Genomic DNA, 24,051 nt, shown 5'->3' on the forward strand with positions numbered 1-24,051 from the left:
TTATTTCTTATTGATAATAAGTATTTTCAATTATTAATATTAATTTTAAAATTCTAAAATAATTATTTAGTATTAATTTCCTTTTTTTTTTTTGTTATGGATCATTCCTCACCTATCAAAATTAGATTTTTCGTCTTTAAATGAGTCATTTCAATAATTCCTTTCCTCTTTAGTATAGAATATAAGGTTATTTATATTAAAATATTTTATAATATAATATTATTTCTGAAATATATATTCAAAACTTTTAAATTACCAAATTCGTACTTATTTTGTTCCTTTTTCACCCCAAATACACATATATAAGTGTTATTGTTAATTTTTAGATTGTGTAAATGACTTACTTTACAGCTTGAATATCAGATTTTATTCAAGCTGTAAAGTTTTAAAATTGAGAATGCCATATAATCTTACAATCTACTCTTAATAATTATGCTGAAATTATTAAACCCTAAACCCTAATTCTTGAAAATCAATGGTCCCTAAATTGTGGGTTCCTTAAACTAGCAAACATTAGTATAATGCTTGTTGCTCATTCAGAGGCCTCTTCCTATTATCTTGCCGAGACCGCAAATTTGGAGTATATGAACTCAGAAACAAAGCCGTAGAAGCAATACTACAGTTAAATAATAAATAATTAACTTTTTTGGACGTATGTCATTCAATACATAATAAGTAAATTTTTATTAAAATTCACATGATATCATTAAATTTAATAAAGTAATAACAAAATTAAATATTAATAAATACCTAAGGCTGAGTTTAAAAAAGATATCCATTATACTTGTATAACTTCAATGCAACAAATATATTAATTTCCAGTAAAAAAATAATCTTTTTAAAATATTTAATATGAACCTTAATAGTTAAAGTGAATTTGTATGCAGCAAGCATGACTTGTTTCCATTAATTGGAAATGGAACTGTTGCAACTGTTCCTCATGGGTACGCTAAGTGCTGATATTCCTGAATAAGACTCCAGAATTTGGTGGCAACCCTACAACATCCTCGTTACCCACTTCAATTGTCACTCTCTAAACTCTTTTCTTTTGCATTTTTTGGCCATATTTGCACCGTTATATATATAACATTGTTCATACTTGCCGCAAGTTTTTTATATACATATAAATAAGAGAGGAAGATTAAGAGGTGAGTGAGATAACTGTGTTAGCTTGAGATGGAAAAGTGGGTGGTGCCTTTGGTGATGCTGTTGGTGTCGTTCAGAATAATGGAAGGTTTTGGCGTAAAAGCTGAGGTCACATACGATGGAAGATCTCTTATCATTCATGGCCAGAGAAAAATTCTCTTCTCGGGTTCTATTCATTATCCTCGCAGCACTCCGCAGGTAAATTCAAATTTATCTGTTTATTTATGTTTCCTTTTCTATGTTATCTAATTGAAGTCTATGTATTGGAAAATAAACAAATGTCTCTCTGGTTTGTGATTCCATAGCACCCATTTGATGAACTTGATTCTTCTTCTATAAGCACATGTTCCTTGATGCCATGATTAATTTCTGATAACGTGATTTTTTTAAGGTCACGGGGCTTTATGGACTAGTAAATATGAAGCCACATCTTGGGATTCTTGTGTCTGAACAATGCAATGCATATACTGATTGATCACTTTATTAACTAACCAAGTTGTTCTGTAGCCACCATGCTCTCCCTTTTAAACCACAGAACTACACTGTTTACAGTTGCCACTTCACTATTGCATCACGGGTACCAAAGCCTCTTCCTCAAACTTTTTGGTTGTTCAGTCAAGTTCGCCATTGCAATCATTTCTGGTTGTGAACCCACCCCAATCATATCTGCATTAGTTCAGAAGTATATTCAACTTAATGCAAACTTAGCATAGTTAATGAGTACTTTTAATATCTTCACCTAATATTTATAGTCATTAAAAATAACAATAACTACTTTTACTTATCATATTTTCATTCCTTGAAGAGTTTTAATATTTCTTAGCAAAGTTAAAATAGTTTAACCCATTCTTATTTTAGGGAAAAAGCAAGTAGCCATCCATAAGTTTGTCAAGAGTAGACTTAACGATTACATGTCAATTGCTTAAAGGGAACATACAAATCAACAAAAAGAAAGAAAAAGACACAAAAGGTGAAGTTTTTTACAAATAAAACGTTGTTGTTACAGATGTGGCCAGATTTGATAGCAAAAGCAAAACAAGGAGGATTGGACGTGATTCAGACCTATGTGTTTTGGAATCTACACGAGCCTCAACCTGGAGAGGTATAAGGGGTTTTGAATAGATCAAATTTTATTAATATCATAAATGTACACAAATACTTATATATAAATATTCTAAACAAATACTTAAGATGTAAACACATACAACACAGTATGATTTCAGCGGCAGATATGACTTAGTGAGATTCATAAAGGAAATCCAAGCTCAAGGACTCTATGTATGCCTCAGAATTGGACCTTTCATCGAAAGTGAATGGACATATGGGTACTTTTCATTTCCAATAACAAAATATCAACTTATATAAGCGAAATTAAGTATAAAAATGAATAGATTATGTTTACTGAACATATGAATTTGCAGTGGATTTCCATTTTGGTTGCATGATGTTCCTGGCATTGTCTACCGAACTGATAATGAGCCATTCAAGGTACACCGCTACACTTATGTCACATTATTTGTTTATTATTTTTTTTCTTTTTATTTCCCCTTATTTCATGTATGTGTTCCAATTTTAGTTCTACATGCAAAATTTCACGACAAAAATTGTGAATATGATGAAAGCAGAGGGCTTATATGCTTCGCAAGGAGGCCCAATTATACTGTCACAGGTACAAAGAATTGCTGTTAATGACAAATGACACTATATATTCATTAGTTTAATGGATTTGTTATTTCTTTAATGTTAATTATGAATATAATAATATAGATTGAGAATGAATATCAAAATATCCAAAAGCCATTTGGAACAGCAGGATCGCGGTATGTCCAATGGGCTGCAAAAATGGCAGTGGGCCTTCAGACTGGTGTGCCATGGATAATGTGCAAGCAAACTGACGCTCCTGATCCTGTGGTTAGTTCTGCTCGGCCCAACTCCTTTTTATAATTAGACCAAAAAATGGTTTACGTTTTTGGTATACCTTTTTATATTTATTTTAGTTCTTCAATTTATGATATATGAAACATTTGTTGTTTGTGCATCATTTCAGATTACATAGATTTTGATGGGCTATAATAAATAAATTTAGAAATATGAATTAAAATAAAATTTATGTGAAATTGTTTTGGAAGGTTTGTGAATAATTAAAGGGTAAACTATTTTGATTTATATAGATCAATACATGCAACGGCATGAAGTGCGGAGAAACTTTTACGGGACCAAATTCCCCCAATAAGCCTGCCTTGTGGACTGAAAATTGGACATCGTTGTAAGTTCCTCCATCATACGTTCAATTTTAATGAAATTAAATGTCATATAATAATAATAATAATAATACTCACTAATTTATATGTATTGAAGGGTTTTTTTAACATAATTAACTATTATTTTTTTCCGTTTGAAGCTATCAAGTGTACGGTGGATTGCCATACATAAGGTCTGCCGAAGATATTGCATTCCATGTCACTCTTTTTATTGCAAGAAATGGAAGCTATGTCAACTATTATATGGTATTGTTACTACTTTTAAGACTCTCTTGCTAGAACTAAACATAATAAATTTAATAAGCTCATATTATTTGCATACAAATATACCAATTGAGTAATAACTAAGATTTTCACTAGACATTTTGTGTCCTTCAAACATACCATTTTCAACCATCTTGTAGTATACACATCTAATTAACATTTTTTGCAAACTTAGTATCATGGTGGAACCAACTTTGGAAGAACGAGCTCTGCTTATGTTATAACAGCCTATTATGATCAAGCCCCACTTGATGAATATGGTAAGTGTACAACATAAATTATTTTGGTACCTCACCTTATTTAAAATTCAAATGTTACAAAATTTCTTGTTAGGTTTACTCAGGCAACCCAAGTGGGGACATCTCAAGCAGTTACATGATGTAATAAAGTCTTGCTCTGCCACTTTATTACAAGGAGCACAGAGGAACTTCTCTTTAGGTCAACTACAAGAGGTGAGTGCTGTCACATTTTCTTTTTCCAATATGTTTATTTTCATTAATTAAAATTCAAATATTTGATAGGTTTTGGTTTATTTTGGTCAGGCTTATGTTTTTGAAGAAGGAAAAGAAGAATGTGTTGCGTTCCTTATAAACAATGATAAAGAGAATAAGATTACTGTCCAATTCCGCAACAGATCATATGAATTGCTCCCTAAGTCAATAAGTATCTTACCAGATTGTCAAAATGTGACTTTCAATACCGCAAATGTAAGTTATTACTTTGTCTGAATTAATTAGTCTTTTTAGTCAGTATTACTTTAATTTTTAAGAGTAAAAAACAAAACTTATGTGAAGATTATCTTTGTTTTGTAATTTTTAGACTCAAAACTCTCTTAAGCTTATATATTTTTAAATTTTTAAATTAGAAGATTTTATATTAATTCTCCTGCCTCTTTACTTATCATCTTCTTTATTATTTTTTAAACTCTTATATTCTTTCTCCTTTCAAATTTTCAAACAAAGCCCTCAAAAATCAATGAATTAGAAATTTTTTATTTAAAATTATATTACAAATCATGATAAGTGTATATTAATAATAATTTTTAAAGTAAATTACATTCACAACTTCTCAATGTTAACATAGTTTTGCTTAACATTCTTTTTTTTTTTTTTTACATTACTTTAATTTGTTTCTCATCTTATAATTGCATAAGAAATCAAGATAGTTTGTTTTTGAAAGAAGAGTAAGACTTATGTGATTGTTATTCTTGTTTTAAAATTTTTATACAAGAGAGAAAAGTTTATAAACTTTTCAAAATCCTTATAATATTATATTTTTAAGTTTTTATAAATTGGAAGGAGTATTAACTCTCTTTTCTCTTCCCTTACCCTCCTCTCCATTATTCTTTGAACTCTTTCTTTTTTTCTCTTTTTAAACTTTCAAACAAAGTTTTAAGAAATAAAAAAAAATTAATTTTTTTATTATTTAAAATTACATTACAAATTATGGTTAGTGTATATTAATAATAATTTTAAAGTAAATTACATTCACAACTTCTCAAAGTTTAACATATTTTTACTTAATAGTCTTTTGTTTTTTTACATTACTTTAATTTTTTTTCCATTCCCATAACTGCATAAAAAATAAGGTAATTTGTGTAACTGAGAAGAATATACCGTGTCATATTATTACAACAATTAGAGGAGTTTGCATAGGATAAAAAAAGAGGGATATCAAATGAAATTTTGTCAACCCTTTGGAAGTGTAAATATAATATGTCCTAATTTTAATAAAAAATAATTCCTTTTTAACTCTTAGACACTAATCGACATTTGTCTTAATTATATATACACCAAATCAAGCGATTTTCTGTTTTAGTCTTTTAATATTATTTTATGCATATAGGTAAATACAACAAGCAACACAAGGATCATTAGTTCGAAACAAAACTTCAGCTCAGTGAATGATTGGAAACAATTCCAAGATGTCATTCCAAACTTTGATGACACCTCACTAAGATCAAACTCATTACTTGAGCAAATGAATACAACTAAAGACAAATCGGATTACCTTTGGTATACTCTTAGGTTAGTTATGTGACTTCTTTTCTTTCAAAAAATCTGTCCAATATATCACTCATTCATTACTATCTATTCCATTTTTATATCACATATTGTTCAAAAACATTGAACAAATAACTGAAGCAATTGATTTTATGAACAGGTTTGAATATAATTTATCTTGCACCAAACCAACACTTGGTGTTGAGTCTGCTGCTCATGTTGCCCATGCTTTTATGAACAACACATACATAGGTACATAAACGAGAGTATGAAGTTTTTAAGGAAGTTAACTTGAATGATTAATTTACTACTTTGTTCTAATTAAATCTGTCAGGTGCGGTACATGGAAATCATGATGTAAAGTCATTCAGATTAGAGTTCCCTGTTACAGTAAATGAAGGAATAAACAACCTTTCTATACTCAGCGTTATGGTTGGACTACCGGTATATGTTTCTAAGAAATTCATTGATATATGATTATATATAATATACATATTTTCCTTTGTCTTTGCAATACTTAATTCTAACATTTGTCTGAGATTGTGTTTCATATAAAGGACTCGGGGGCATTTCTTGAAAGAAGATTTTCTGGTTTAATCAGCGTAGAACTTCAATGCAGTGAAGAAGAGTCTCTTAATTTTACCAATTCTACATGGGGATATCAGGTTTTCTCTTATCCAATCTTGTTTTTAAACCCCATACCTATTGACATTGCTAGGTTGCCTATTACTTATATATCCCTGATCATTATATTTTATATGTAACTTAATATTAATATTAATGTACACATCTTAAGAAAATATTTAATTTTATCAACTATGGTAAAATAATTTGATTTTACTGAAATACTCCTTATTAAAAGTGCTGAAGTTATTATAGTAGTTAGTTAAAAATAATTAATCTTAAAAGGGTGTGTCTATTGTCACTTCCATTTAAGTAATTTTGTCTAAAATATCATTATTTCTCTTTTATAACCATATTAATAACAAGAGTATTTTTTTAAAAATTCTTAAATAGGTATAAATACATGAAAATAGCAGCAAACACTCTCCATGTCAGAATAACATTAGAGTTATTATAGTAATTAGTTAAGAATTACAGTAATACTTGACAGTTCATTGATAAAAAAAATTTTAACAAATAAATATATTATTAAAAAAAGTAATTAATATTTTAAAACAAATAATTTAAAATAAATAAAAAGGTTCAGTGATATTTAATATAAGATTTGATAATATTTAATACGAGACAGAGGAAGAATCTAATAATCAAAATTGTCCATAACATATGTGTAAATTTTTTCACTCATCTCGTGCATTATATAGGTTGGATTACTGGGGGAGCAATTAGAAGTATATAAAGAAGAAAACAGCAGTGATATTGAATGGAGTCAACTAGGAAATATTGATGAACAAACACTCATTTGGTACAAGGTAAAATGACGCAGGAAGCTGTGGCTATGATTCTAATGACATATTTCCCTTTATTATATGCAAACTTATCATAGAAGTGTGACAATTATTAATGACAATTTGGATTTTTAGACTACATTTGACACACCAGAGGGAGATGACCCTGTTGCTTTGGACCTTAGCTCAATGGGAAAAGGTGAAGCTTGGGTAAATGGACAAAGCATTGGTCGCTATTGGATCTTGTTTCATGATTCCAAAGGCAACCCTTCGCAATCACTGTAAGATAACCCACTTGGGCACCTTCAATTTCTCTGTTACTACATAGTAAATATATTCTACTTGCTCATAGTATTGTACAGAGAACAAAGGAAGAAAATGTGACAATGTTCAGATACTCTAATTAATGCAATGTATTATGTTGTCACAGGTATCATGTGCCTCGGTCTTTCCTTAATGAATCTGGAAACGTTTTGGTTTTGCTGGAGGAAGGTGGTGGGAACCCTCTTCATGTTTCCTTGGTTACTGTTTCAGTCACAAATTTACATGAAAATTTTTCTAAATTATCATTGCCCTCTCCTTCTTAGCTTAATATTTGAAGGAAGTTAAAGAATAAAAAAGATAACTTTCTTAAAACCTCTGCAGATCCAGATTGGTTCTTTGTAAATCAGATATTCTTCGGATCTGTGTCTACCGACAAGAGATTGTTATCTATTTTTTCCAAACAAAAAATCATGGGGCTGAAACTTTTACTCTACTGGATTTTTACTTAAAATTAACTAATTAGAGCATACATAGTAATATATTATTGTCTTAAGAAATCAAAAAAATTCTTGACCAAAAACAAAAGAAATCAAAAATTAAAATTTATGTTAAAATATATTAATGATACTATTTATTTGTTTCTTGGTTAATATCTTAATTTGATGATATATTCGAAGTTTGCATGCATAACCATAAATAAAAAAGAAAAAGAAAATTTTGACTTTAATTTTTAGTGTTGATTTAAAGTAATTAAAAATAGTAATTTTTATAAGAAATATTAATTATAAAAATGTATTTTAATAAAAATTTATGATTTAAATATTTAAAATCAGTTTGTAAACTTGAAATTTAAAAAACAATAAGTGAAAAAAAATTGGTAGGCTATTTTAGAGCAGGAATGCTGGGTGCAGCATGAGTTTGTTGAAGAGGGACATAGTGAATCAATTAATGACCCACCGTTAATTAGAATACAAAAATAAAATAAATATTAAAAAAAGATATTTACTATGCTACTTATAAATTTGATGATATTTTATATTTTAAAAAATAAATGATTATAATTTTTTAATATTTTAAAATTTTAAAAATAATTATTTTTTTAAATACATCATTAACTTTTATTATCTATTATACATATTTAATATAAAATTAATAGTGATATATTAAATATGTATAATAGATAATGAAGTCATTTTATAAAAATATAAATATTTTTTATTTTTAAAATATTAAAACAATTATATCTATTTATCTAAGAAGGATATAAAATACTCATTTAAGCCTATAAACACGGTAACAAAGATTTCAAAAAAATATTTTGTTAAGATTAAAATTTATATAAAATTTCTTGTTTTTATCACACACATTGACGTAATAAAATTTTATATTTTTATATTAATTTAAATTTGAATAAGTTGAAAAGAAATAAATTTTATAAAAAATATTTTTATGATAAAAAAATTATTTTAATAAAATATTTTTTATATATATATTATATTAAAATTTATTTAACAATAAAATAGTAGAAAAAAAATTAGAAGGCCAAATTATTGTTTCTTTTAAGAGTAAATATGAGAACTAAAAAAAAAATTGTCTAACTAAATTCTTAATTTAATCTTTAAGATGGAAAGTATTGAACATTTTAATTTTTAAATTTTAAAAATTATATGTTAATTCTTAACTTTTATTTTTATCTTTCACTTTAGTTCTTTAAGTCACATACGATTAATATATAAACACAAAATTTTGATATATAATTGATTCTTTATCTTCTTTATCTTTCCAAGACCCTTGAGAAGCTTTGTATTGCATAGGAAGTGGATGTGGTAGTGGAGAAAGGACAATAGTGGTGGAGAAGTGGCAGTGGCGATGGCGAAGTCATTAATAGAGAATGCAAATGGTGGTCACTGTGATAATTTTCGATAATGGCAGTGTTACATAAGAATGAAGAAAAATAAATAATAGAAAATAAAATGCATGAAAAACTCAAAGATTAAAATAAAATAAAAATATATATCATATCACTTATAATACCTTTTTATTACTTAATCAATCATATAAATTTAGTAGCTTATTTAAATTGTATGTCGTTTTGTGTATTCTTTTGTTTTTAAGTCCAGGGGAAGTCAATGTTTTTAAATATTTTTCTTATTGTGTTTAGTTACAGTTTGGATTAACTTATTAATCAAAATTTATATGAGAAAAATTTTAAAAAATAACAAATTAAGTTTAAATTAACTTTTTCCTTTCAGAAATTTTATTAGTGTATTTTTAAAGTATATATATATATATATAACACATTTAGTAATAATTAAAATACTTCTTTTTCAGAAAATTTATTTAATTTAAAATAATCACATTATGCATTTTTATTTTTATTTTAATAATATATTTACAATATTATTATTAATTGTTTTTAAATAATATTTTTTAAAAACTATCTTAAATGAGAATATTCTTATAATTTTTTCTTTTTTACTATTTCATGCAATATATCTTATATTTAGAGTTTAAAAATAAATATTGTTTTATTTTTATTTAATTTATATTTATATATTGTATTAAATAAAATTCTCTTTGAGCATAATGACTTTTCCAATCTTGGAATGAAACACCATGTCTTCTCTCTAAATAATATCACAAAAGAGATGAAATTAAAATTTAAAATTACAATCTTGATTTAAATTTTGTTTTTAAATTATAATTTTTGACATATTATATTAATAAAATGAAAAATAATTTATATTTAATCTTGATCTAAATTTATTATAATTTTTTCATAATTTTTAAAATTTTAACTCTTTAATTTAGTTTGATTTAATATAATAAAATATTCAATATTAAAAAATATTTTTATAAATTTATTAAATTTAAATATTTATGCAATATGCTGCTAATCTTGTATTAAGGAATTTTTTAATTTAATAATAAAGAATACATACAAAACTTAGTAGTAACATATTAAGAGATGCTTTGGGATTACTGTTCATCCAAGTGAGAGTTCATGTCAAGGATACAACTGTTCTAAAATAGGTTTATGTAGCAAGTGAATAAATAATAAAATTATTATTAATTTATTTAAAAATATATAATAATATTGACTTATAAAAATTTAAAAGCAAATATATATTCTTTACGTATAAACTCACTTTTTCATTTTTGGATTCTGTGTTGAGTGTTGATTCCCTAAATGATTATAATTTTTCAAAATGAATTCAGTTTTTTCATGATCAAATGTTTTATTTTAAATTTTAAGATATTTTTATATAGATAAAATTTATATTTATTTTATTTTTTATTAAAAAATTTATTTTGAATTAATAAAAAAATATCCAAAGTTGATAAAAAAAAATAAAACAAGTCAAAAATAAGATAATTAGTTAAATCTTAGTTCAAGATTTTTAATCAGGTGAAGTTTCAGTTTCAAAGTTAATTCATTTAAATAAATGAATCAAATTAAATACACCTTTTTTATATATAAATCAATTTTAAACTTTAAATACTTAACTCTCTTTATTTATGTTCCTAAGTTTGAGGGACTTTAATTTTTTTTTCACCTAATTCTGAACATAACTTTTGAGTAAGTTGATCATAAAATCTAGTCCCTAATTGCGTGACTTTCTTTCTTTGACCTAATTCTAGAAATGGTTTTCTTAAGGTTTCCACCATAAAATGACAAGATGCATTTTGTTATTCAACAGACTCAACAAATAATTAAGTCTTTTAAATAAGTTGATCATAAAACCTATTCAATTTTATGATCTTTGTTGAGTCAACACAAGTTAGTTCATAAATTTGGTTAAATATTTATTTGATATATATTATTATATATTAAATTTGAGTCATTACTTCTAAATACAAGTACTTTTAAAAAACATCTTAAAACATCTACCACTACTAGTACTTTATAGGACATTATTACTATATCAGATCCAGTTTATTCAACATTTCAACTGCATATAATATTTTATTATTTTAAACTTAAAGTTAAAGAAATTAAGAGTGAGAAATGAGATTTTAACATTATAACACGTGGAGTTTTATTTATTTATTTACAATGCAGAGAAGATGCTCCCACGTGTATACTCTTTTTTTAGTTACACTTTTGAATCATAAAATAAAATTTAACATTATTAATATTTTAGATTTTGCAACATCGTGTAATTATTAATAAATATTTATGATACATAAATATTACTAAAAAAGCAGCATTATATAATTTATGGAAAATCTAACATCACAATCCAACGCGATCTTGTAAAAAAGAAAAGAAAATGCTGAAGTTGTCTTTAGCTGGCAATATGGGTGTGTCGGAATCGGTTATGATGTTTATGAGACCTTAACAGGAGCAAAACCACGTATCTATGACCTTTGACACTGAATGATTAACAACAGTAACACGTGCTCTGTTTCTCACTTAACTAACGCTATTTCGGCCTCATCTTCTCTCCATTTAAACCCCAACACACTCACACACATAGCTATTCCGCATTGAACAGCAAAATGAAACTGTGTTTGCTTTCATTGTTGCTTTTGGTGACTTTCACGGTGGCCTTCTCTGGAAATGTGAGCTACGATGGTCGTTCTCTCATCATCGATGGCCAACGCAAGCTTCTTTTATCTGCTTCCATTCATTATCCTCGAAGCGTTCCTGCGGTTAGCTATTTTTATTTCAATTTTTTTTTCTTTTGTTTTTGTGGTTTTGATAATAAGTAATGTGTTTGTTTGTGGTAGATGTGGCCTGGTCTTGTTCAAACAGCGAAGGAAGGAGGTGTAGATGTTATTGAAACCTATGTTTTCTGGAATGGTCATGAGCTTTCTCCAGGCAATGTCAGTAATTAGATTCTTGCGTCCTGGTTTCTGGATAATCCTATGATTAGAGCTTATAATTTTAGTGTTAGATAAGGTTTTAACTGTTAAGATTCTTTTTTTCTCTCCCTTATAATTGTAGTATTACTTTGGAGGAAGGTTCGATCTGGTCAAGTTTGCAAAGATTGTTCAGCAGGCTGGGATGTACTTGATTCTTAGAATAGGTCCTTTTGTTGCTGCAGAATGGAATTTTGGGTGAGTGTTTGTCATTTTTGCATTATTTCTTTTTGTTAAAGAGACTAAACTTGTAGTGGTGGATCATGGAAGAATTAATTGATATTAACTACTTCTGCAAAGTTGATTGTGCTTCTATAATTCTTAACCTGGTTTTTGTTACAGTGGTGTACCGGTATGGCTACATTATATTCCAGGAACTGTGTTTCGGACATACAATCAGCCTTTCATGGTGAGTAGTTGGATTTTGATTTGTAACTGATAAAAAAGGTTTAACATGACATATTTATGTATTTTTTTGAAGTCAAATAACTTTTTTGGCTTTTCTTTGTGGTTCAGTATCATATGCAGAAGTTTACAACATACATTGTGAACCTTATGAAGCAAGAGAAGCTTTTTGCTTCACAAGGGGGCCCAATAATCTTAGCCCAGGCAAGTATAACATTAAACATTGCTATTTGTTTTCAGTGGCTGTGTTTGTATCTTGGGCTTGGCAGTACAGGATAGAGAGGTTTTTCACTTGGATTTGCTTATGAACAACTACTTTTTGGTAGCATTGCTTCTATATGCTTGTCTACTTTGGCCTCAAAAACGTGTGCGATCCAATGACTTTGTTTTGCATCTTCACAATATTGCAGATAGAAAATGAATATGGATTCTATGAGAACTTTTATAAAGAGGATGGTAAGAAATATGCAATATGGGCTGCAAAGATGGCTGTTTCTCAAAATATAGGCGTCCCTTGGATAATGTGCCAACAATGGGATGCTCCAGATCCTGTGGTAATATTATAGTTTCTTAGGGACGGTATTACATTGTGAACTCAAATTAAATTTAGTTTCTCAGTGCTTGTTACGCTAAGATAATGAAAATTTCATTATATACATGTCAACGATTTTTGCCCATGCTTAAAAATAGTTAAATGTTTACTTTTTATGTATTTATTATAAATATCTATGCATCTGTTCACATTTAGATGATAACCTGGCTATTCGTGATTCTTTTGCAGATTGATACATGTAACTCATTCTACTGTGACCAATTTACACCTACTTCTCCAAATAGGCCCAAAATTTGGACTGAGAATTGGCCTGGATGGTATGCTGGAACTGGATTCACTTTAAACCTTTGCTCCCTGTAGCTAAATATCCATTTTTCTTTGACGTTTATGTATCAAGAAAACCTGAAAATTATTTTATTGTAAAATGTTTGGTGGGGGGTTTTTGGAAACTTTCAAAACCAGATATTTAGGTACAGTGGAGTTGGTCTTTGTATGTAGGTGTTTGGCCATCTCCTAAACTGTCAAAAGCCAAATTCATTTTTTAAAGCCACTCCCTTTTAATTCCCAATTCTCTCTCCTCCAGCTAGATATGAATGATTATTGGATAAGATATAATTGAAGAGATGACATTCATGCAACGGTTGACTTAGTCAATAAAAATGCAAACTTTTTTTTAAATGTAAATGATCTGAATCCTTCATATTTGATATCTAAATTCAATATTAGAATTAGTTTTGAACCAACCTAAACACAGCTTTGTACTGATTTGTTTTGTGTAACTGGTTCCATCTTATACCATTTTAAACTAGTTTTAGAAATTGCCAAATTTTAGTATTACCATTTTAAACTAGTTCATGGATTTTAAAAACTGTGTTTGTGCAAAAGGCTAGAAGATGGACTAAATGCATCTGCTAAATTTAGACCTAGGCAAATAATAAGCATGTGCAAGTTTTGAAAATTTAGCCTGTTCAGTTTATTTAGAACCTTAACCGTGTGGATACTTTTCTTTTCCCTTCTATTTTCCCCAGGGTAGGGGAGTTAAAAGTGTGCAAAAGTTTAAGATTTGCTTTTGATCTTGCAATAGGGAATGTATCTTACATTTAATGTTCTTATGTGCTGGGATTTTCTACTATTTTAAGGTTTAAAACTTTTGGGGGCAGAGATCCTCACAGGCCACCAGAAGATGTTGCATTTTCTGTTGCTCGTTTCTTCCAGAAAGGTGGAAGTGTACATAATTACTACATGGTACATACATACACACATACATATATAAATGATATTCCATAGCTTACTTTATTTCTCTCTTATGTTGACTTCTTTGTATTATCCCTGTGGGTTAGTATCATGGAGGAACAAATTTTGGGCGTACAGCAGGTGGTCCATTCATTACGACAAGTTATGACTATGATGCCCCAATAGATGAGTATGGTAAGACATCTAACTGAACTTCTTATTTTGTAGTATATGATTTATGAACAGGTCTCTTTACTGTATTTTGAAAGAAGTCCTTGTTAGTTCTTACAATCAATGCTAAAGATGACTGATTAACAAATTTATCATATAATGACAGGGTTACCTAGGCTTCCAAAATGGGGACATCTTAAGGAACTTCACAGAGCTATCAAGTTATGTGAACATATATTGCTTAATGGTAAATCAGTTAATATTTCCCTTGGCCCTTCTGTGGAGGTACTTTCCTTCCTTTAAACATTTGACTTTAATGGCTACTACAAATAGATTGTCTGTTGTTTAGTTTTGAACCTCCCTCTCATCCAAATCATAATAGGCATATTCTAGACCTTATTTTGCTGCTGGAATCTTTTGATATGCACATATCACAGTTAAATTTAGAAATGTTACCATGTCACTTCATCTGTGTCAGAAGAGCAGAATTTTCCTCTCTTATTATTCAACCATTCGTTAGAAAACAGCCAAAATTTTCTTTTATTTACTTTCTGGGAGAGGGTATGATTATTTCTTTTATTAGTAATTTCTGCCTTTACAGCTAGAATGGTTATGAGCTAGACTTATAAAAGGAAGTAGATTTTATTGGTTAGGGAGGCTGCAAAATTTTGATGATTGGACTGTAATGTTTAGTTCAAGAAAGCATATTTTAGCTTTATTATATTGTCAGCTGTTGGACATATAACTGATGCTTATGCCTCCAATTAATTTAAGCATGTGGAGAGTTGGTCCTTGATATGGCATTGAGCTTTTCTGACCAATTTTGTTATACCACCAAATTAGTTGACCTTTAGAAATCCACCCTTGCAACCACCCCCATACTTAATAATCTCAGTTTAACATCAGCCCTTTGATATTTTCTAATATCTATTTATCTAGAATTATGAGCCATTATGTGATAACTACTGTATTACAGGCTGATGTCTATACTGACTCATCAGGAGCATGTGCTGCCTTTATTTCTAATGTTGATGATAAAAATGACAAGACAGTGGAATTCCGGAATGCATCATATCACTTGCCAGCTTGGTCTGTTAGCATTCTTCCTGATTGCAAGAATGTAGTGTACAACACAGCAAAGGTAAGTTATTGCAATTCCAGCATTCTGCTGACATGTTTTCTTAATAATGTAACTTAACCTTGTATAAGGATTCACCATAATCCAACGTCAGGGGATTAGTTTAAATTTGCAACATTGATCTAAATTGTAGTGATATCAAAAATTACATTGGAACCCTGTTTGAGGTTTCTTTTAAATTAACAAAAATTTGCTGGTTATGTATAAGAACAGAATTTGGCATACACCTAGACAAAATCATATCAATCCTACCATTATCATTGTTGAAATTTTGATGTTTAGATGTATGCGAGCAGCAACCCTATGAAACTGAAATTGAGACTTGCAGCTTGACCAAAATCACTGTCAGAATTTTTTCGACAATATATGTTATCATCTTAATTCATTTCCTTTTTATCAGTTCACTGCAATCATCATTACTAACTTCTCAATAAATGTATCAAAATATTGTTGTGTAACCTGTTTATATACTTCTTTTTCTGTTTATTGCACTTAGTCATGAAATCTTCAACAGGTTACTTCCCAGACAAATATAATTGCAATGATTCCCGAGAATTTAAAGAAATCAGATAAAGGTGCAAATTCTTTCAAATGGGATGTATGGAAGGAGAACCCAGGAATCTGGGGGAAGGCAGACTTTGTCAAAAATGGTTTTGTCGATCTCATCAACACTACCAAAGATACTACTGACTACCTGTGGCATACAACAAGGTTTGTCTTAGGATAACGCATAACAATTGGATTACAAGGATAAAAAATTGAAACATGTTCCTACTTCCTATACATAATATTGAACTGGTATCATAAATAATTTCTTTAACATGATGAGTAATTTCTATAAAAATGTAGATGTTGAGAGTTATGCATAATTTATTAATTTATTGAGTATAGTTATACCTGCATCATTGATCAAGACAGTGTTAGTGAACATTTTTTGTGGTCAAAGTGTGGTGTTTATTTTACAATGTTTTAGAACTTTTGCTGATTTTTGTATGCTTTCTGAGGCAATATTGGGGTATTTTCTGTTTAAATATGTCCATATGTCTGTATGATTGTCATGTTGGAGAAATAAGAGTGTAAATCACATTCAATGCTGGAAATCTCTTCATAAGTCATTGATAATACTCTGCTTTTTCTTTTATGATTGATATTATTTTTTTCTTCTCATGGGTGGGTTGGGTGAAGGATAATGAATGGCAGATTCCAATTGATAAAACCCTGAATAGTTCACAGCATACAACTTATGGAATACTGTTATCAAATAGTTAGGGAGTCAAAAAGAGTTCGTGTTCCAAGCTGTTAAAAACAAGAGCTGTGACTTCCCCATTACCCCTTGTTTTCAATAATTGCCAGAATTTCTGACTGCTAAAAGCAAATCTGGATGCCAATGACTTGTTATGATTTTCTGCCATCAGGGATAAAATTTTCTTTTTATGCTTCTATCCTTCCCTGTTAACACTTTATACTTTGATGAACATGCTGAATATCACTACAGTGTGCTATAGGCTATAGGATTCTGAAATATTTTATAAATCTGATTTCTCTTCTTCAAAAAGGTTAGGACGGTTAGGATTTGTGCTATATTACGGATTCTTTTCATAATAAATTAGGAACTCATTTGTATGCAATGTAATAGAAATTGACATGACATGTATAATAAATTAGTGTACTTTCAAGTAGTTGTGTCGAAAATTGCAATTAAAGCTCAAATTTCTGTTGTTGGCAGTATACTTGTTAGTGAAAATGAAGATTTCTTAAAGAATGGAAGCAAACCAGTTCTTCAAATAGAATCCAAGGGTCATGCTCTCCATGCTTTTGTGAATCAGGAATATCAAGGTTATCCTCTGATAGATAATAATTACTTTGCCTTATATTTTATTAATCAATTATCATTGTGTGATCATTTGACAGTTGTAGATCATTATGAAACTCAGCATATGCCTCTTCCTCTCGTTTTTCTTGGCAATTGTGTTGTCCTTCCTTTGCACAAATTAAGTGTTAAGAATAAGATGTTGTTTGTTAGATTTAATTACATACACATCCCGTGAAGTAAAATGAAATTAAAAGGATTTCTCTTTTTATTTTCAGAATTATATAAAATGAGTTATTCTAAGTTTGACATCAGTAGAATACATTGAATCTAAAATTAGGAAGCTATATTTCTTATTTAGTCTCTGAAATAAATAGAGAAGTCTGCAATTTTGTTAAATCTCAGGGGGATCTATGTAATTTGGACGTTAGCTGCTTCCCTCGCTTACTTTAGAGTTTTCATTATTATGAATCAGCAATGGGAAGACAAGGGTCTTATGTTTACTTTACATGAATGTATTCTTACTTTGCGGTTATATGACACACCTTGGGTTATGTTGTTGTACAAATCTTAAACAAGCATTTTAATACTGACAGCAATGACATAACAGTACTTATCACATGAGAGTGAAACCACAATCATATCTTAATTTATGAAAGTGAACAAGCAATTTGAGCCTTTGTTTCACATTTATATTAACTAGAGAAAAAACATTCAAAATAAAAGGAAGAAAGGGAAAGAAAAAATAAAATAAAGGAAAAGAAACAAATTTTCTTTTACCTTTTACATGCTAATCCTGTTTCTTTGAGAGTAAGAAGATCACGCAAGTGATTTGCATAAAAATTATATTATTTTCCTTTAATCCGACCAATCACTTCAAAGCCTGAATATCAGTGGCTTGCTGTGCCATTCAATTACAGGCATTCAGTTGCCCTGTCAGTGTCAATTTGGAAATGAATTGTTATATGACCTTTTGTTTAATAGTGAAACCTTTGTTTATTTGGACTTGTGAAACTACTGAATTGCAACACTTCAAACTAGTAGATGAGTAAAGTCATAAACCAAGATTAACCTAATCTCTCTTATAATTTTTTTTTCCCTTTATTTTTCATAATTTTAACCTTATTTCTTTAGGTACTGCATCTGGAAATGGTACACATTCCCCATTCACTTTCAGGAATCCCATCTCCCTCAAAGCAGGGAAAAATGAAATTGCTTTATTGTGCTTGACTGTTGGCTTACAGGTGAGTTACTCTGTTTAGAATTCAATTTACACCATGCATTTTTCTTGAGATTTTTCAGTTTTTTTAATACTGAATGGGCCTTATGCCAAATGCAAATAAGATCAGACCACCATCCTGGGAAGAGCTACACCAGCTGCATTTTTTCTTTAGAATTTAAGCACTTGTATTAATTCCTAAGAAATACAACTTTTCTATCACTATGTGCCTTATAAGTGGCTTGAGTTCAAATATGGGAAAATGTAATTATATATTGATCACTTTTCTGGTAATTGAATGTAATTTTCAATGATGTCACCCCCATCTGCTAATTACTGTCTAGGTATATGTTGCCATCTAGGTTCTTTGTTATTTAGAAATTTGAATGATTTTGTTTCATAATATTGAATCCCATATATGAAATAATTTATTTCTTAATTTTCCAATATTTTTTTTACCTGTTTTTTTGTGACGTATTCTGTCACCACTCACAGTGTGTGTATTCTTCATCTGAAGTTCAGATCATAAAGACTTATAAATGACTTCTTGTGTTCAAAACTAAACTGAATTTGGTTAACCCCACATTGAATGCATGAAAGCCCAACATATGTTTCTTTAAATCATCTAATTCTGATATGGTTTCTCATTTTTTGAAATGTGTTTAGTTTATATTATGATTATTGACTGGCAATTTTATAGTTCAACTCACTGCTGCTGAAATTTTTTCAGCATTTAGATTGATTTAGTGGTTTTTATTCCGTACCTATAAAAAACAAAATTATGAGAAGAAGTGTTCAAAAAAGTTTGTTTTGGTGTAGATTGTCTAAATTCAGTGCTAAAATCAACAATTTTAAATGTATGAATTCAGTGTGTAATTCTTGTTACTGAAAAATTCACTGCTAAATTTTTAGTTTTATCAAACACATTAGGACAAAGAGCACAATTTTTCCAAAATTGCATTTCTTTCTGTTCCTGAGCTTCGAGTCAAATTTATAGTATTTTTCCCCTTGCTCACAATTTTAAAAACGATCATAGAAATTCAAGGAATTTAATTGAGACTAAAACTTTAATTTGAAATTATTCTTCATGATTTTTAGTTTTTTTAAAAATATCGATACAGATGCTCTCACTGCTGTGAGTCATTGGTTGTTAAACCATGAGATTTGAGGATGACTTGATGTAAGGTGTCTAATTGTTTTCATTCTCCTTTAAATGAATTGAACTCTCATTACTATTTTTTTATTGTGTTTAGACAGCTGGACCATTCTATGACTTCATTGGGGCAGGACTAACAAGTGTGAAGATTAAGGGACTCAACAATGGGACAATAGACTTGTCTTCTTATGCCTGGACTTACAAGGTACTTTTTTTTTTGCATTATGATCTTAAAATAGATATATATTGGCAACGCCTACTACTTCAGAAATGTTGTTCAATTCTTTAAAGACCATTGATGGTATTAACCATGAAAACTTTTATTTGCCTTTATCATTTGATCTCTTATACTTCCTGCTTTCTCAGATTGGAGTTCAAGGAGAACATCTAAGGATATACCAGGGAGATGGGTTAAATAATGTGAAGTGGACATCTACTTCAGAACCACCAAAAATGCAGCCATTGACATGGTACAAGGTAATGGATGACCTTTCTTGTTTTTGCCATCATCTATTGATGGAAATTATCAATACATCTTTCATTTAGTTTGTGTTTTTTGGAGAAGTGTCTTTTAAAACTCTTTGGCCTTGCAGACTATTGTGGATGCACCTGGGGATGATCCCGTTGGTTTGGATATGTTGAATATGGGAAAAGGCCTAGCCTGGCTAAATGGAGAAGAAATAGGAAGATATTGGCCTAGGAAAAGTGAATTCAAGAGTGAAGACTGTGTTAAAGAATGTGATTACCGAGGCAAATTCAACCCTGACAAATGTGACACCGGTTGTGGAGAACCTACACAGAAATGGTAAGCCTATGGACAATTGATTAGTATAAATGAACTGTCTTTTCCTTTTTTATATACAGAAAGGTCTTACCTTAAATATATCAACTAATCTGAAAGTGGGTGAAAGAGTTTTGTGCCAACCTTCATAACTAGTAAATATAGGCCAAGAAAATTACTAAAATAAGATTTCTGTACAAATTGATGTTGTTGATGGCGCAGCATTGATAAGGATCGTTCATATTATCAAATATAAGGGTATATTAGAAAGCTTAGCTAGTTCTGTATTTTTGCTTAATTTTTCATGAGGCAGTCCTCGATTACTTTAGTGAATTAGAATCCTTAGTGCATTTTTATAATTATGATGGATTTACTTTCTATTATAGTTCTTCTTACATCATTTACCAATCTGACAAGTTGTCTAGAGTAGAAACTTGAAAGCATTCATTATAAACATTAAAGAACTAAAAATTTATTTGGTAGGTCTCATAATTATATATCATTCTTGTTTTAATAAAATGTTCTGTATTTCCTGTGGACAGGTATCATGTTCCACGATCTTGGTTCAAGCCTTCTGGAAATATTCTTGTTATTTTTGAGGAGAAAGGTGGAGACCCAGAAAAGATTACATTCCTGAGACGTAAAGTATCTGGAGTGTGTGCCCATGTTGCTGAGGATTACCCCTCTGTTGGACTCCTTGCTCAGGCTGAAAATAAAATACAGAATTACAAAAACATTCCTTTTGCCCGATTAACGTGCCCCAGTAACTCTCTTATATCTGCTGTAAAGTTTGCTAGCTTTGGAACCCCCTCTGGATCATGTGGGTCTTACCTTAAGGGAGATTGCCATGATCCGAATTCTAGCATAGTTGTTGAGAAGGTATGTGTCTTTGCTATTCATATTTTTCAAGTTCAAATCTAAACACACAATGTTTGTGATTGACTGTGCAATGTGCAAGAATCCTATTAGCTTTGCTGTATGTGCATTATAAACAATTGAAAAAGGACCTTATCACAATTATTATAACTTTTAACTCTTGCCTGGTAATCATCTCAAATTGCTACTGAACCTCATTCTGTTTTTCAGGGAAGTTCATTTGCAAAGTGACATCATGAATACCACATTGGAATTCAATGTTTTAAGCATTTCAAATACTTGTTACATAAATTTATCATCATTTTTCTAACGTGGGTTTTAGGGCATATAATAAAAATAATAATAAATAATAAAGTTTATTAGAAATTATAGCATTTAATATTATTAACATATTGAATCTTGTGATATTTCGTGATCTTCAATAAAAATTTAATATGTATAGATTCCCTTAGACACCATTAGAAAAACTTATTTGTCATATCCATAATTGACCTTCTAATCCAAAAGGTCACCCCTTGTTTCTTGCTTAAAGTGAAATTAGCATATGGAGGTCACCCTCAGGCCTCAGCTATCTGTCTTTTTCTTTCATAGAAAGATATTTCAAGCAATGTTTCATTAATTATTTGGTCTTTTATTTTAAGACACTATAATACTGATAGATCTTTATACATTTCCTTGTTGTTGCAGGCGTGCCTAAACAAAAATGAATGTGTCATAAAATTAAGTAAAGAGAATTTCAAAACCAACTTGTGTCCTGGTTTATCAAGGAAACTTGCAGTGGAAGCGGTATGTAGCTGATTATGAAACTGTGGATTCTGAAAGAGATAATTGGAACATTGCATTACACCATTTATTTTACCAGCTTGGCTGAAAGAAGCAGATGAAAATTTTGCATATGTTAATATTATCGGCAAAGTCCAATGTATAATTTATGGCAGGGAAATCTGCTGTAAATGCGTTATCTATAAATTAATTGGGTTATCACTGCGTTTTATTCACTTGAGCCTTTTAAACTGCACCTTAGTGGTAATATTTTGATTCGTTAACCATGTGAGAGGAGTTAAAGGTCTATTTTAGATTTTGCTTACACGTTTTGCTAAAAATTTTAAGTAAGGTGATGAAACATTCGATTATAAGTGATAAGTTCATGGCAGATCTTACAGCAGTTGAAATTAGCCTAACATTTTGCATTTGATTAGATTTAATAAAATGGTGGTGGAGATGAGAATTTCAGAATATGTATAAACTGAAATATTTGTTGTTGTTCTGTAAGATATTTATAAGGATTACTCCCTCTGTTTTTCCTTTGACATTTAAGGTTTTGCATAGAATTTAAGAAAATGAAGGTTTTTTTTTTTTAAATATATTTAAATTCTTACTAGTTTAACAACTCATGTAATGCATAGGTATTTATTTTAGAATAAATACACATAAAATTCAATAATTAAAAACAAAATTTTATAATTTTATAAACAATTATATATATAACAATTATTTTAAATAATATTTTTTAAAAATATTATGACTTAACTTTAACCACAAATAATATGTATTAAAATGATAAAATTTTTATAAAACTAAATGATTTTAAAATACGATTTATTTTAAAATAATACTTATTGTGTGGTGTAGTAATTTTTTAATTAAATATCAATAATTTATATAATTAAAAAATAAATTTAAGATATAAGATTTTTCAAAGTAAAATTTAAATTAAAAAATAAAAATAAAATATATTTTATAAATATAGAAATAGTTATTTATGAAAATATAAAAGTTTATAAAAATTAAGAAGGAAAAGTAAAGCAGAAGTAAAATCATTACACCAAAATGAGTGTAATTAATAAACGTGACAAATTGTGAAGAAGAGTAGCGCTACTAATATTTTATTTGCCAAACAATATACTTTTATTTATAATATAAAAGTTCATATCTTAATTTTATTTTTAAATGTTTAATTTTTCATAATATTTTTCTATGCATGCATAAGTTATAAACAGTCTGTATATATTGAAAAATTCTGTTCAAATATTTTAAGTAATAAAAATAATAATAACTAATAAAAAATGTAAATATCCAAAAAAAGGTTAAATAAAATAAATATGAGGTGGAATAAATAATAATGTACAAAAAAAACTAACAATAGAAGTATATGAAATAAATTAAATAACTTCTTAAAGTTAAAATAAAGTTCTCTCAGTTTATTCCAATAAAAATATGTGAAATAAATTTGATAAATTCGTTTTTTTTTTCTTTTTATTATCATTTTTTTTACAAGTTTGGTTAATGCTACGAAATCTAAAGAAATTTATTCATCATTTTCAATCAAGGAAAACCACTGAAGAAAAGAAATTCAAACCCTAAATACAATTAAAATTATGCTAGAATTTCATAAAGTAAATTAAATAGTTTCGAGAAAAAAATAGCATAAAGTTAAATTAAACTAAACTAAACGATATAAAAATTAAATGAAAGAGTTTCAGATTAAATTAGATG

General features: G+C 28.8%; 2 protein-coding genes across 3 annotated transcripts; both read left to right on the forward strand.

Annotated features, from left to right (window-relative positions):
* Nucleotides 1-964: 964 nt before the first annotated feature.
* Nucleotides 965-23,998, forward strand: LOC113850003 (beta-galactosidase 6). Of its 2 annotated transcripts, XM_027480310.1 has the most exons (19): nt 965-1,344; nt 2,153-2,248; nt 2,359-2,471; nt 2,568-2,634; nt 2,723-2,815; nt 2,914-3,057; nt 3,318-3,412; nt 3,548-3,653; nt 3,847-3,931; nt 4,005-4,123; nt 4,214-4,378; nt 5,517-5,698; nt 5,835-5,926; nt 6,009-6,118; nt 6,232-6,339; nt 7,000-7,107; nt 7,219-7,364; nt 7,514-7,687; nt 23,989-23,998. In XM_027480310.1, exons 1-18 carry the CDS (start codon nt 1,177-1,179, stop codon nt 7,668-7,670), a joined length of 2,154 nt encoding a protein of 717 aa, XP_027336111.1. In that variant the 5' UTR covers nt 965-1,176; the 3' UTR covers nt 7,671-7,687; nt 23,989-23,998. The 2 variants fall into 2 exon arrangements, with proteins under 2 accessions (XP_027336111.1, XP_027336102.1); XM_027480301.1 differs by lacking the exon at nt 23,989-23,998 and having other exon boundaries at nt 7,514-7,697.
* Nucleotides 11,670-22,547, forward strand: LOC113849996 (beta-galactosidase 10). Its single transcript, XM_027480288.1, has 19 exons — nt 11,670-12,003; nt 12,082-12,177; nt 12,299-12,411; nt 12,556-12,622; nt 12,730-12,822; nt 13,029-13,172; nt 13,400-13,488; nt 14,311-14,416; nt 14,512-14,599; nt 14,742-14,860; nt 15,552-15,716; nt 16,228-16,424; nt 17,440-17,549; nt 18,658-18,767; nt 19,996-20,103; nt 20,265-20,375; nt 20,492-20,703; nt 21,222-21,558; nt 22,243-22,547. The coding sequence occupies exons 1-19, from the start codon at nt 11,851-11,853 to the stop codon at nt 22,351-22,353; spliced, it is 2,529 nt and encodes an 842-aa protein (XP_027336089.1). The 5' UTR covers nt 11,670-11,850; the 3' UTR covers nt 22,354-22,547.
* Nucleotides 23,999-24,051: the final 53 nt, after the last annotated feature.

The sequence above is a fragment of the Abrus precatorius genome, unplaced genomic scaffold (genome assembly GCF_003935025.1).
Source record: "Abrus precatorius isolate BTA unplaced genomic scaffold, Abrus_2018 Scaffold10, whole genome shotgun sequence".
NCBI lineage: Eukaryota > Viridiplantae > Streptophyta > Magnoliopsida > Fabales > Fabaceae > Abrus > Abrus precatorius.